Source organism: Guillardia theta (assembly GCF_000315625.1).
Source record: "Guillardia theta CCMP2712 unplaced genomic scaffold GUITHscaffold_126, whole genome shotgun sequence".
In the NCBI taxonomy this organism is placed as follows: Eukaryota; class Cryptophyceae; order Pyrenomonadales; family Geminigeraceae; genus Guillardia; species Guillardia theta.
Window position 1 is genome coordinate 66686 of NW_005434548.1, and position 12026 is coordinate 78711.

General features: G+C 54.6%; 4 protein-coding genes across 4 annotated transcripts in view; 2 read left to right on the forward strand and 2 right to left on the reverse strand.

Annotated features, from left to right (window-relative positions):
* Positions 1-1079: 1079 nt before the first annotated feature.
* Positions 1080-3716, forward strand: GUITHDRAFT_118363 (hypothetical protein; the record flags this gene model as incomplete). The annotated part of the gene is made up of 15 exons (XM_005822370.1): positions 1080-1182; positions 1233-1288; positions 1350-1405; positions 1483-1577; positions 1629-1674; positions 1719-1767; positions 1814-1858; positions 1911-1973; positions 2034-2075; positions 2123-2152; positions 2207-2251; positions 2308-2358; positions 2434-2490; positions 2543-2623; positions 2673-3716. The coding sequence occupies 15 exons, from the start codon at positions 1080-1082 to the stop codon at positions 3714-3716; spliced, it is 1863 nt and encodes a 620-aa protein (XP_005822427.1).
* A 1976-nt stretch (positions 3717-5692) lies between these two features.
* On the forward strand, positions 5693-7136 carry GUITHDRAFT_118364 (hypothetical protein; the record flags this gene model as incomplete). The annotated part of the gene is made up of 9 exons (XM_005822371.1): positions 5693-5739; positions 6053-6107; positions 6187-6297; positions 6349-6461; positions 6502-6580; positions 6655-6692; positions 6741-6779; positions 6831-6906; positions 6954-7136. The coding sequence occupies 9 exons, from the start codon at positions 5693-5695 to the stop codon at positions 7134-7136; spliced, it is 741 nt and encodes a 246-aa protein (XP_005822428.1).
* A 2060-nt stretch (positions 7137-9196) lies between these two features.
* Positions 9197-10193, reverse strand: GUITHDRAFT_155489 (hypothetical protein; the record flags this gene model as incomplete). The annotated part of the gene is made up of 4 exons (XM_005822372.1): positions 10124-10193; positions 9955-10068; positions 9741-9905; positions 9197-9665 (listed from the first exon to the last, which is right to left on the reverse strand). Coding segments are annotated over exons 1-4 (700 nt in total), but the record flags the coding sequence as incomplete, so codon positions are not given.
* A 1695-nt stretch (positions 10194-11888) lies between these two features.
* Positions 11889-12026, reverse strand: part of GUITHDRAFT_118366 (hypothetical protein) — a gene marked incomplete at both ends in the record, with an annotated part of 1874 nt that continues 1736 nt past the window's right edge. The window contains one exon of the mRNA XM_005822373.1: positions 11889-11942. Coding sequence (XP_005822430.1) covers positions 11889-11942 — 54 coding nt within the window. The remainder of the gene's footprint in view (positions 11943-12026) is intronic.

The following is a 12026-nucleotide window of genomic DNA, read 5'->3' on the forward strand; positions in this document are numbered from 1 at the left end:
CTCGAGGTAGGTGGGTGATATTGCTGAGTAGGGGTATTTCTCCCAGGGATATTTGTAGTAGATAGGGGTGGATATATGGGTTCGCAGGTGGTTTTCTGGAGGTAGGGGTGGGGATGTAGGGTTCTGGAGTCGGGGTGGGGTAGGTGCATTGAAGGTGGAAGCCATGCAGGCCGAGCGCTTGAGGAGGCAAAGGAGGAGGGAGGAGGAGGGAGAGGAGGAGGAAGTGAAGTATGGAGGGAGCAGTTGAGAGAGATCCAAGGTAGGATGCGTTTCGAGGGACGAGGAGAGATATGACAAGAGCCTGACTGCCCCAACAAACTTCTTCGTCTACCGATTTGGTTCCTGCGTTGGTAAGGGAAGAGGATCCCCCAGTAGGCAAGTCGCAGAGTGAGGATGGCGTGTTCGGTGAACTAGAGAGTCAAAATGAATATGCGCGAACGAGGGATGACGGGCAGAGCTGATCATGGCTCAAGCAGGAAGAAGTTTTCTGTTTGCTCTTGCAGAATCCCAAATTTGAAGATACTTGATGAAGAGTTCAAGATGAGTGGGTTGTGGGGGAGCTCAAGGGATTCGTTGTCAAGACCATGAATTTGGGACAAGATTGTCACATAAGATCGAAGTAGAGATGTTTTGAGAGGTATACCTTGTCATAAAGAGCTGTTGAGGTATCCGCGTATTATCAAGGAAGGGTATACTAAGACATGCTAGTGGATAAGATGGTGTCTGAGCGATGTTTCACGTTCACCACTTGAGCTGCTGACTGCTGCTCATGGTCTGAATGGGTCTTCCAGGCAGAGTGTGTCTCAGCTTTCACTCGATGAGCCGGATCCTCGGTGAGTGAACGTATCTCACAGATATATACCGCTAGCGGGCCGACTGCTGAGACCTTGCACAGGTAGAGGTGAAAGCAACATCTCCAGCCCATAGCTGTCTGATAGCAGCTCTTCAAAACATCCGAGGCTGATCGTTTGCTCTACCCGAACTGGACAATGACGAGCAAGATATTGACTTCAGGGAGGGGCAGTCTGTTAAGTGCAACACTGCCACTACTTGGCTGAAGCAGAGGGACATTGGGTTAAATGTCCACCTTATCTCTTCCCTCTGGCCGATCGCCTGGAAGCAAGGACCTGGGAGCTCTTGAGATCCAGTTCAGTAGGCTCAATTTCCATCCGTATGGGGATGGTAAGCTTTAGTATTAATTCGTATACAGTTGCATTGACATGTTGATGTAGAAGACAAGAGCAAATCGAGCTCGAAGGGCAATTCACAAAGTGAGGGAAAGGTCAAGGTGATGATTCCTGAGCTCACAGGCCCTTCCCCTGTTTTCATTTTCTGAATAATGAAAACAGTCTAGACTTCTTCTCAAGGCTTCTGTGAGCCTTCTCGAAGTTTACAAGACTTGTCGGTGAGTAGTGTTTGAGCATGAGGGTAGCGATTTCAGTGGAAGCCGTAGGGAATGCAGCTGTTCACTCTTGATGGTAGGTCGGATTTTCGCTACCAAACAAGTTTGAACCCAAAGAGATGCCTCACAAAGCCCTCGGAAATCGAGGGGGAGGGGCACGACAACAGAGAAGCTGGTTTGCCTGCCAAGGAATCGAAACTTTCTTTGACGGACGATGTGTGATTAGATCTTGTGATTTATGTGAACGATGAGCTGGTTTCTTCGACATCTGGGTAATGAGTCCAGGGCGCCTTGTTGTGTGTGACAGTTCTCCTAGTCGCAAGTATGTTGTGATCGACAAGCTGGGGCAAGGGACCTTTGGACAAGTGATTCTTCGGTGACATAGTGGAATTGTAATGACAATTGTTTTAGGTGGTGAAATGCCTCGGGGAAAATGATGAGCACTTTGCTGTAAAGGTACAAGAATTTAAGCGCGATGACTCAGTCGGTGGTAAAATGTGCTACTTAGATTGTCCGGAACAAACCAGCGTACACGAATCAAGCCCTGGTTGAAAACATGATCCTTTCAATTGTAAGATTTTGAGCGTTGATGGAATTCTATCCAGATGGTTCAATTAATATGTACTTGTAGATCAACCAGGACAACAGCAATCATATTGTGAAGTATTATGAGGTTACCGATGCAAAGAGAATCAATTTATGTCCTGATAGCATTTGCAGTGTTTTACGCACAAGAATCATCTTTGCCTCGTGAGCAAAATGAATCTCTTTGCAGTCTCGAATCATTGGTAACATAATCTCTAGGTCACTGAACTTCTGAGTGTGAACCTATACGAGCTTCTACGTCAGGTTGACTCCTGTGCTCGAACGTCTAGAGATTGTAGCAACTTATTTGTGTGTTGCAGAATCAATTTCGTGGTCTGTCCATGAACTTGATCAGAGTGATTCTCCGTCAGGTAGATTGACGTCGGGTTTTAGCGAATTGTGACGGTTGATTTCCTTTCCTGGACGACATCCATTGCCTGCCACAGTGCTTGGACGCTTTAGCAAAGCTGACTGAGCGAGACATCGTCCACTGCGATCTCAAGGTTGTTCTAGCATCTTGTTCGTGTAGGCTGTTCTTACTCTTCACGTGTGAAGCCCGAAAATATCATGCTCAAGGCGATGACGTCTCCACAAATCAAAGTGATTGATTTTGGCTCTGCTTGTTTCGTCAACCAGGTCTTTCAAGGCCGCGGTCCTTATCGTCGGCTCACTTTTCCTCACACAGGCAGTCTACACTTACATTCAGTCAAGATTCTACCGATCGCCAGAAGTTCTGCTTCGCCTGCCTTACTCTAGTGGGATAGACATGTGGTCACTGGGATGTATCGGAGTTGAGCTCTTCCTCGGCCTGCCTCTTTGGCCGGGAACGTCAGAGTACAATCAGATGTGCAAGATAATCGAGTCACTCGGGATGCCTCCAAAAGAGATGCTGGACAGGGGGAAATGGACTGATCGATTCTTCAATCGATTCACCGACGAGCAGGGGAGGATGGTTTACTCTCTAAAGACACCACAGCAGTTTCAGGACGAAAACGACTGTGAATTGCCAAAGGACAGGAACTACTTCAAGTTCAAGATGATCCATGAGCTGATTGAACATTACCCGTTCAAGAAAGGCCTCTCGCCGGAGGAGCTGGACAAAGAGAAAGTCATCCGGCAGAAGTTTGCTCATTTCTTGAAAGGAGTGCTCGTATATGACACGTACTCGAGATGGACGGCAAAAGAGTGTCTGCAGCATCCTTTCTTCACCTCACAGGAGCACGACCCCAGCTGGAAGCCAGACAGGTCGGAGGAGAGTGGAACCCTCCCGCAGATGATTTCGCATCCTCATGGCAACTTGCGAGCCCGAGCCCGAGAGCACTTCAGCCTGCATGGCTTCTGCGTGCATGGGTACCCCTTGTCGTTCCATGCAGACGGAGCCTCTTGGCCTGGAATCCCTCCGATGCATGCGGGAGAGTGGTGCAACTGCTCCAAAGGCTACGGCGAGACCTTCGGCCGCACATCCTCGCTCCTGCAAGCGAGTCCTGGCGGGACCATGTATCCTCCCTGGGCTCCTGGCAGCATCGGGCAGCAACGAGGTCTCCCCATGCACAGCCCAGGGTCAGCAGCGTTCAATCCAGGCTCGAGCCCAGGAGTAGCTTCTGGATTCTGGATGGCGCAGGGGATGGGGGTGTTGGGAATGGCGTCGAACAAAGGGAGTGGGGGGATGAACAAGTCACCTTACGGTTCGCCGACTGACAACTCAGTGCTTGCTGCTCTCTACCAGTAACATGCACTTGCCGTCTCTCTCCGTTGCTGACCTCCTCCCCTCCCAGTCAACATGGCGTCGGGTCTCACCCACACTCATCGTCTTGGAACGGCGGGGGATGGAGCGCACAGCCTGCCTCACGTCCCTCGCACCATCATGTACGTGCTGGAGGTGATGTCACCCCTCCTCCTGACTCTCCGTTGGCAGCTGGACGTAGCTGGCTCCAGCCCACATTGGAACCACACACATGGACACCATGAGGAGGACGGGCCTCGTTCCCCTAACCACATGCCCCGGTCGTCTCGGGCTCGGAGGAAGAAGCACGTATGTTGCCCAGCACGAGATGTTAAGGGTTGACGAGTGGCAGGAGCGGAGGAGCAAGGAGAGGAAGGAAGCAGGTTCTAGTCATCCCCAGTCATCCATAGAAGGGGAGCACGAAATCGTCAGGGAACATGGGTTTCATGTCAAGAATCACTTCCACGCCTCCAGGTACCTTCACCTCTCTTGTCATCAGGCTCTCTGTTTCGCTGCGGCCCCTTCTCCCCTCTCCTCCCCTCCTCCGTCCCCTGCACTCCCTGGCCTTCTGCCATTCTTGTCTCCCCCTCCTATCTCGCAACTTCCTCTACCTCTCCCCCTTCCCTCTATCTCTCCCCCTTCCCTTCCGCCTCTCCTGCCGCCATTGTCGCCCCCCCTGAGAGAGAAGCTGGCAGGCAGCCGTCAAGCGATTCCAAACGCGAGGGAGGGCATCACAACTCGCATTACACCGCCGACTTGGACGACAGGTGTTGAACAATCTCCGTCTCCGTGACCTCCTGCCCCTTCTCTCCCTCTCTCCCTCAATCTCCATCCTTTAATCCATCTCCGTCTCCTCCCCCTCCCGTCGCTGCCTCTCACGGCCAAGATCAGTTGTGGAAGCAGCCTGACAGACTCGCCTCCCTCGCCTACTCCCCTGCAACTGGACCACGGAGGCCTGTTCTCCATGGACGAGGCAACATGACTGATCGACAGGTCTTTTAACATCGGACTGATGAATAAACATGTTGGTCAAGGTACTGCCTGGAGACCGCTAACATATCTCAGCAGTTCTCTCCCCATGCCGAGATAGGCGCGAGAGGACTTCCTCCTCGTCCTCACCAGCACATCCATCCAGTATTGCCTGTCATGGACCCGCCGCAGTAACGCGCGTCTGCTCGGTCGGTGTCTGCGATCACCTGCACTCCTCGTCACTTCACTAGCGAGCCCCTGCTCCTTCCGCTCCTCACCTGCTTCTCCTGCGCCATCATCTGCTTGTACGCGTTCTTGCCCAGAGCTCTCCGCTCGTCGGCATCGATGCCTGTAGTCGCCGACATCAGCTGAGTCGTAAAATCGCCTGCTCCACCCCCCAGCCTCCCTCTCCGCTCTCTGACTCTTTCTTGCTCCTCCCACTCATTGCCTCGCCACTTGGATCCCTGCCTTATTACTATCTCATCTCCTCATCTCATCTCTTCATCTCATCTCTTCATCTCATCTCTTCATCTCATCTCTTCATCTCATCTCCTCATCATCATTCCCATGTACTATCGCAGTCTTCATCCTTCAAATCCTCTTACTCTCATTCCATTCCCCTTTCTGAGATTTTCTTTGCAGGGAATTCCTCCTTCCCAATCATCACCCTCGTCCTCGACCCTGCCCTCGACCACTGCCTCAACTTCGTCCTTCCCTTCATCCTCGTCCTCATCCTCGTCCTCGTCCTCGTCCTCGTCCTCGTCCTCGTCCTCCTCCTCGTCTCACCATTCCCGGCGATCTTCTCCTTCAACAACGAAAGCATCTCCAAGTGTCAGGTTGCACCCCCACCCCCTCAAGTATCACCAAACAACCCCACCCTCTCTCACTGATTACCACTACCCGTCCGTTTCTCCTTTTCATCACCGGGTCTTTGGATGGACCCCCCTCACCCCCCTTTTGACTCAATACTACCCCACCCTCTATCTCCTTTCAACGGACATCATCGACCAGCAATGTCGGGAAAAGCGATCAGCGAAAGTTTCGACACTTACACGAAGATGTGAGATGATGATGATGATGATGATGATGATGATGATGATGGAGATGATGATGATGATGATGGAGATGATGATGATGATGATGATGATGATGACGATGATGATGATGATGATGATGATGATGATGATGATGATGATGATGATGATGACGATGATGATGATGATGATGATGACGACGACGATGATGATGATGATGATGATGACGACGACGATGATGATGATGATGGAGATGATGACGATGACTAGCCGATGAAATTTTGAAAGCTGTCAACGGTGTTTGTCGGACTCGGTGACCCCCTTTTTATGGTTATCCAGGTACCCACAAGTGCAGGCAGCGATAAACTTTGCTATGAAGGAGTTGATAGCTAAGGTACGGATCCCTTGCCGCTCTTCCACCCTTGCCGCTCCTCGTGCTCACTTGAACCTCTTACCTCTTCTCTTACTGTCAGAGACCGGCCGATCCTTTCTCTTTCCTATCAGAGAAGCTAAGGGAGGCGAACATTTTCATCAAGGTCGAGGCGATCCACATGAGGAATTGTGCCATGAAGATTCAAGCAAGGGTTCTCTGCCCTCCTCTTCCTGCCCCCTGGGCTGATCCCTCGAGCGTGCAGGCCCGGGGCATGAGGGATCGGCAGAAGGTGGCGCGGCAGAAGGAGACCAAGGCGAAGGAAGCAGCAGCTCTCAAGATTCAGAGCCGTCAGCGGGGGATCAAGGCCAGGGAAATGTGAGAGGAGGGTGGGAGGGGATCCTGCCTGAGGCTTCAGGGGTTGCAGAAGCAAGCACAGGAGGAGCAACATGCTCGTCTGGTTGTACGGGCTCTTCGAGAGGATACGAAACAAGCAGGTGCTGCTAACAGCAATGTCTGCCCTCTTTCCCTGCTGCTGCTACTTTACATAATCATGTTTATGGACGAGCAGGGTGTGGAGAGTCAAGTCCTGATGAAGTATTTGCAATGGTGCATCCAGCCTCCTTCCTCTCAACCGCTGACTCTTCTTCTTGCCAGTGACCCTGACACCGTCCAGTCCCTCGACCTTCCCAGAAAGTGCGAGGGCAGGAGGCAGGAGGATGTTGGCTCTTACGTCCTCTCTCGCAGATACTACACGTACCCTAGCTTCTTCCAACAAAATGCCACCGCAGCCATTCCTGTCCTCGCAGAGACTCCATCCAAGGTTCGTCTACCTCGACACCTGACTCCTCCTCCTCATTCTCCCTGCAGACTCTTGACTGGAGTGACTTCTCTGCCCTCTTCGGTCTGAGCCCAGAAGAAGCAGAGGAGACGCGCAAGCAGCATGCGGCTGTGCAGATCCAGGCAACTTCGAGCATCTCAGAGCTGCGGGAAACTGACGGGGAGGGGCGGTGCAGGCGATTCAGCGAGGACGAAGGACGAGAGAAACGATGAAGAACAAGTAGCCGCATGTAACAAGAGGAGAAGAACTTCCTAGAAGTAGAAGGCTCTTCCGGACGGGACGCCGTGCGCGTTCTGTAGAATGAGATGTCAGAGCAGGAGAGGGAGGGAGGATGGAGACAAAGAAGGAGACGAGGAGGAAGAGAAAGAAGGGGATGGGTTGGAAGAGCAAAAGGAGGAGAAGGAGGAGGGAAGAAGAGGAGGACTTCGTGGTCCATACATGGACGGGCTGGGGTTCGATCTTGGCATGGTAACGAGGGCTCTCTACTGGAGGCGTCAGGCACAGAGCTAGCTGTATCTCACGGCGCGTCACCTGCGATCACGCACGTCGTGTACGGATCTCGCTCCTCCCTCTCCTCCCGCCTGGGCTGCGCAGGAGCCGTCATGTAGTGCTGCGGGACGTTGTGGGCGACCCGGGGAGCCATCTGACCCTGCCATGTCCGCGTCAAGAGCAGCAGAGATCCCCCCTCCTCCTCGTCCCTTGGTTGTCCTGCTCCTCCTCTACCTCACCTGCACTGCTCTGTTGAACGTCTGGTTGATGTTCCCGAGCAAGTTCACTCCCGCGCTCATCCAGGCTGCCTGCAGGGACTGGGAGGGAGTGAGGGAGGAGGGGGCGGCAGGGAGGAGCAGGGGACCTGAGGGAGCGAAGATCTCTGACCCCCAGCATCTTCTTGCATCCTGAACTGCCGGAGGAGCTGAGGAGGAGGAGGGCCGCTGACGGGGCGGGGGACGGCAGAGGGGATGTGCATCCAGGACCTGACGTTGTCCTCCAGCGACTGACGCGCCGACTGGTGGACGTTGGCGCTAGTCTGGAAGCGACCGAAGGGGTGGAGTAAGAGACCTTGTAGCCGACGAGCTCGGTCTGCGCCAGGGAGGCGAAGTGGCGGATGATCTGAACGCAGATCCTCATGTTGGGGGCGCGGAAGAGGTTGAGGCGGCAGAAAGAGCCGCCGGGGCAGGGCGTCCCCTCCATGAGCCTTGCGCACTCCTGCAGAGACAGTCCTGCGAACACAGCAAGTCACACCGACCCTGCACCTCCTGCCTCCTCTCCCTCTGTTCCTTCTTCCCACCTTGCAGCCACACGTTGTCGACAGCCTCGATCACATCCTCGACCATGAGCTGCTTAGAGAGGAAGGCGGGGCCATTGGGGTGCATCCCAGCTATCCGAACCCTCTCCGAGTGGTCCCTCGAGACCTGCAGGCCCAGGGAAGGAACGTCGAGGCTGTTCGGGGGGCCGGAGGAGCGGATGCTGTTCTGCGAGGAGAGGAGAGGAGGCATGTTGTAGCTCTGCACGTTCTCGATCATCTGCTTCATACGCATCTCAAGTTTGCTCCTCAGCCTCATGTTGGAGTGAGTGAGTGGCAGGGAGCTCCCGATCACGCACTCGTAGTTGAAGATGGCCTCTGTGAGGAGAGCACACGCGTACTTGAGCTCGGAGAGGTCGATCAGGTCCTTGAACGCTGCCTCCAGCCCAATCTGCGTCGCCTGCTCCAGCTCTCGCCTCGCCTCCGTCAGCCTCTTGCTCCTGCGGCTCTGCGTGAGGGCAGCAGACTGCACGTCTGCTAGCTGGGGCCTTGCAGGCACCATCAGCTCGGGGATCACAGCTCGCTCCGCCAGGATCTCTGCGTTGACCGCAGCCGTTGGCACTCCCGCGTGAGGCTGCGACGTCGACGAGTCAACCTCCGGGGAGGCGCCGCGGTGCCGGAGGATGGACGCGGCCTTGACGATGGGCTGGGAGATCCGACGGTCCAAGGACTGCCTGATCTCCGACGAAGTGTTCCCGTAGAGGTCCTGCTCCTCCAGCTTGCTCGAGCCCATCACCGTCTGGATCCGCCGCTCCACAGCCTCTCGGCTGTCGAGCTCCTCGTTGAAGGACCTCCTGAGCGACCCGGCGATGCTCGTTGGAGTCTTGACAGGGACCCAAGTCGACTGCGGCGTCTCTGACCGCTGCCTCTGCTCGTGCCCCTCAGCTCCCATCGGCGACATGGACAGTCTCATCCCAGCGCGCGGCTGCTGCTCAGCCTCCCTCGCGCTCTCTGCCCCACCCGTCGCTCCCATCACTGTCTCGACCCGACGCTCCACAGCCTCTCGGCTGTCGAGCTCCCTTGCCGCCCCGATCATGCCTTGCAGTCTCAGTCCTGCCAATCCACCTGCCTCCTCCTCGTCCTTCCCCGTCCTCATCTCAGCCCTGTCTGCGCTTCCTGGCGCGTCAACCTGGTCGGCGGCTGAGGGGCTGACGGTAACGGTGAGGGACTGGCACCAGTCGTTGACGAAGGAGGAAGCGCCGCTGCCGTCAGAGGATGCATGCGCGTCTACCGCAGGAGAGCTCTCCCTTCCCGCCTCCCGATCTTGGAAGATCGAGACAGTGTCAATGCCCTTCAGCAGCCTGTCGATTCCATGCAGGATGTCGGTCAACTGTTTCGTGGCATCCGAGGCCTCCACGGTGGCTCGTTCCCTCACCAAGTGGTTGGGGGTGGATCCGACGCTGCTGATGGTGACGTCATGGGTGTAGGTCTTGCCCTCCTGTACCGCAGCCATCACAGAGAGCAGGCACGCAGCTCGAGGAGGGGGAGTTTGAGCTGGAACAAGCCTTGTTACCTTGTTCATGGCGGCGGAGCGGTCGCTGAGGCCAGCCCGATGCTCCTGCCTTGCAAGACTTGCGTTCCTCGGGGCGGACGCGTTGACGATGTTCTCCTTTACGGCCTCAAGTATCCCCTGCTGTTTGAACTGATGATCGAGACTCTTGACAGGCTCAGAGAGGTCCTGCATGGCAAGGTCAAGAGCGCGTGCGAACCAGAGGATTTCTCCCTACCTGATCGAAGCGACTTCGGTTCTGACGCATTTCTGCGCTGCTGCACTTGATGAAGATGGAAGGAGTTGTCATCTGCTTCGCAGGACAAGGCGCTTCTGAGAGTTGTACAGCAACCTGAACAGAAGCCACGTGTCATCCAGGGCCGATCAAAAGACGCAACAAGGTTTACAGGAGATCGGTTTGAGAAGGTCTCGTGCATGGTCGAACTGTTTGGTGGCAAGAAAAAATCGAGTTGTCCTGCCATGGCAGACGATAAGACCTTGAAAGATAAGAGGAGCGACAAGTCTCAGGGTATGATGAGACGAGTTGATTGGAACATGCAGTCGAGAGACAAGATGAAATCCAAGAGTTGAAGATCATTCGGCATGAGCCAGGACATGAAGTTGAAACATTGAAATGAAACAGCAAGTTGCAAGACATCGGAAATCTCTTGACATCAGAATCGTTTGAAATCTTTCCTTCTCTTCATGTTCTCTTGCTTGCTGTTCTACACCAACCCTGTTCAAACAAGTTCACCCCTGACTTCCTCTATCCTCTGAAACTTTCATCCCCTTGATCCCTGCTTCGTCCTGCTCTTCTCTATTTTTCTCCCCTGACTCTCCCTGCCTGTATCACTCTCGCTCCTCTCTCCTGCCCCTCTCTCCCCACTTCCTTCCTCCACTCCCTTCCTCCCCATGTACGCCTGCATGCTCGCATGCCTACCTCCCATCCTCCTTGCTCTCTCCTCCCCTCTCTCCCTCCCTCTCTCGCATCTTTCTCGCTCCCTCGTTCAGCATCCCCTGTTCGGCTTCGTTCCTCTCGCCATTTCGGCGCCTTCCGAATTCAGAAGGGCCGTACACAGTTGAAGGGGAAAGGTACCTTTAAGTCCCAGGAGGGTGGGGTGATACCAGGTACCCCAATCTTGTAATCGTTTGTCTCCAATATTACGTGGGTAGTATTGATAGGAGATCTTATTGTAGGGGGTGGGGGTGATGGAAGTGAATCTCGAGGAGGGGTAGGTCATACTTCAATGACGGGCCTATTAGCTAAACCCTCCAAGATTTGAAATTCAAATTTTTGAACAAGGCGGGTATGAAGCGTGTAACGGTACGGTAGCTCCGATGGTTTTTCAGTCAACCGTTCGTCAAGTTGCATTCACCGTCTACTACTACTCCCACTACTGGTGATCATCGGATTCAGCCCGGCTGTCCGACGGTCCGGGGAGTCCGTCAAGGCTGAGAGTCCGTCACGGTCTTTGACACTTCAGCCCGGGCCCGCGGCCCTCGGCCTGGCGAGCAGTCATCAACTTGCCAAATTGATGCAAATGCTGGAGATTTTCGTAGTCCCAGTGCCCGTACAATCTGCTTACAATCGGCATCTACCGTGACTCGAGTTGAACTTCAACCAACTTGCAACTGGAGGGTAGTCCGTCACTGACACTGACTGGCAGTGGTGCGCTGACTGTACGCGTGAAGACCCTTCGGATGAGTCCGGCTGGCAGCTGGGGGGCAGCTGGTGTAGAAGCCTGATAAAGCCATGAAGGCTCGGAAGTGACCGTCGGTAAGGACTTGTGCCGGGTCGGACAAGCGCCGCGCGAGGTAGCTGCAGATGAGAGCAAGGAGAGAGGAAGGCAGGAGGGGGTACAGGAGAGAGGAGGTGAGCTGAGTTGAGAAGAAGCCTCGGAGGGCAAAGAGGGAGACAAGTAACAGAGCACCAGGCAAACGATCACATTCAAAGTGCTGCCCATGACTAGCTATGTAGCTCTATGGTTCCGAGCAGCCATAAGCCTTTCGCTGCGCTATTCCCTTTCCTCGGCTCATTCCGAAGCCGTTACTGGTTGTCAGTCTCCTCGAAGCCGACGCTCCTGCCCCTGCTGCTGCTGCTGCTGCTGCTGCTGCTGCTGCTGCTGCTGCTGCTGCTGCTGCTGCTGCTGCTGCTGCTGCTGCTGCTGCTGCTCAGTTGACCGAAGGCTGCATCGGTGCCCCAGCATCCATGATGATCTTCTTGAGCTGCCACGACCGTTAGGTACAGATGGAGTAGATCACTTGGAAGACGAGATCCGCGACTTCATACCTACTGCTGATCTCTGCTTC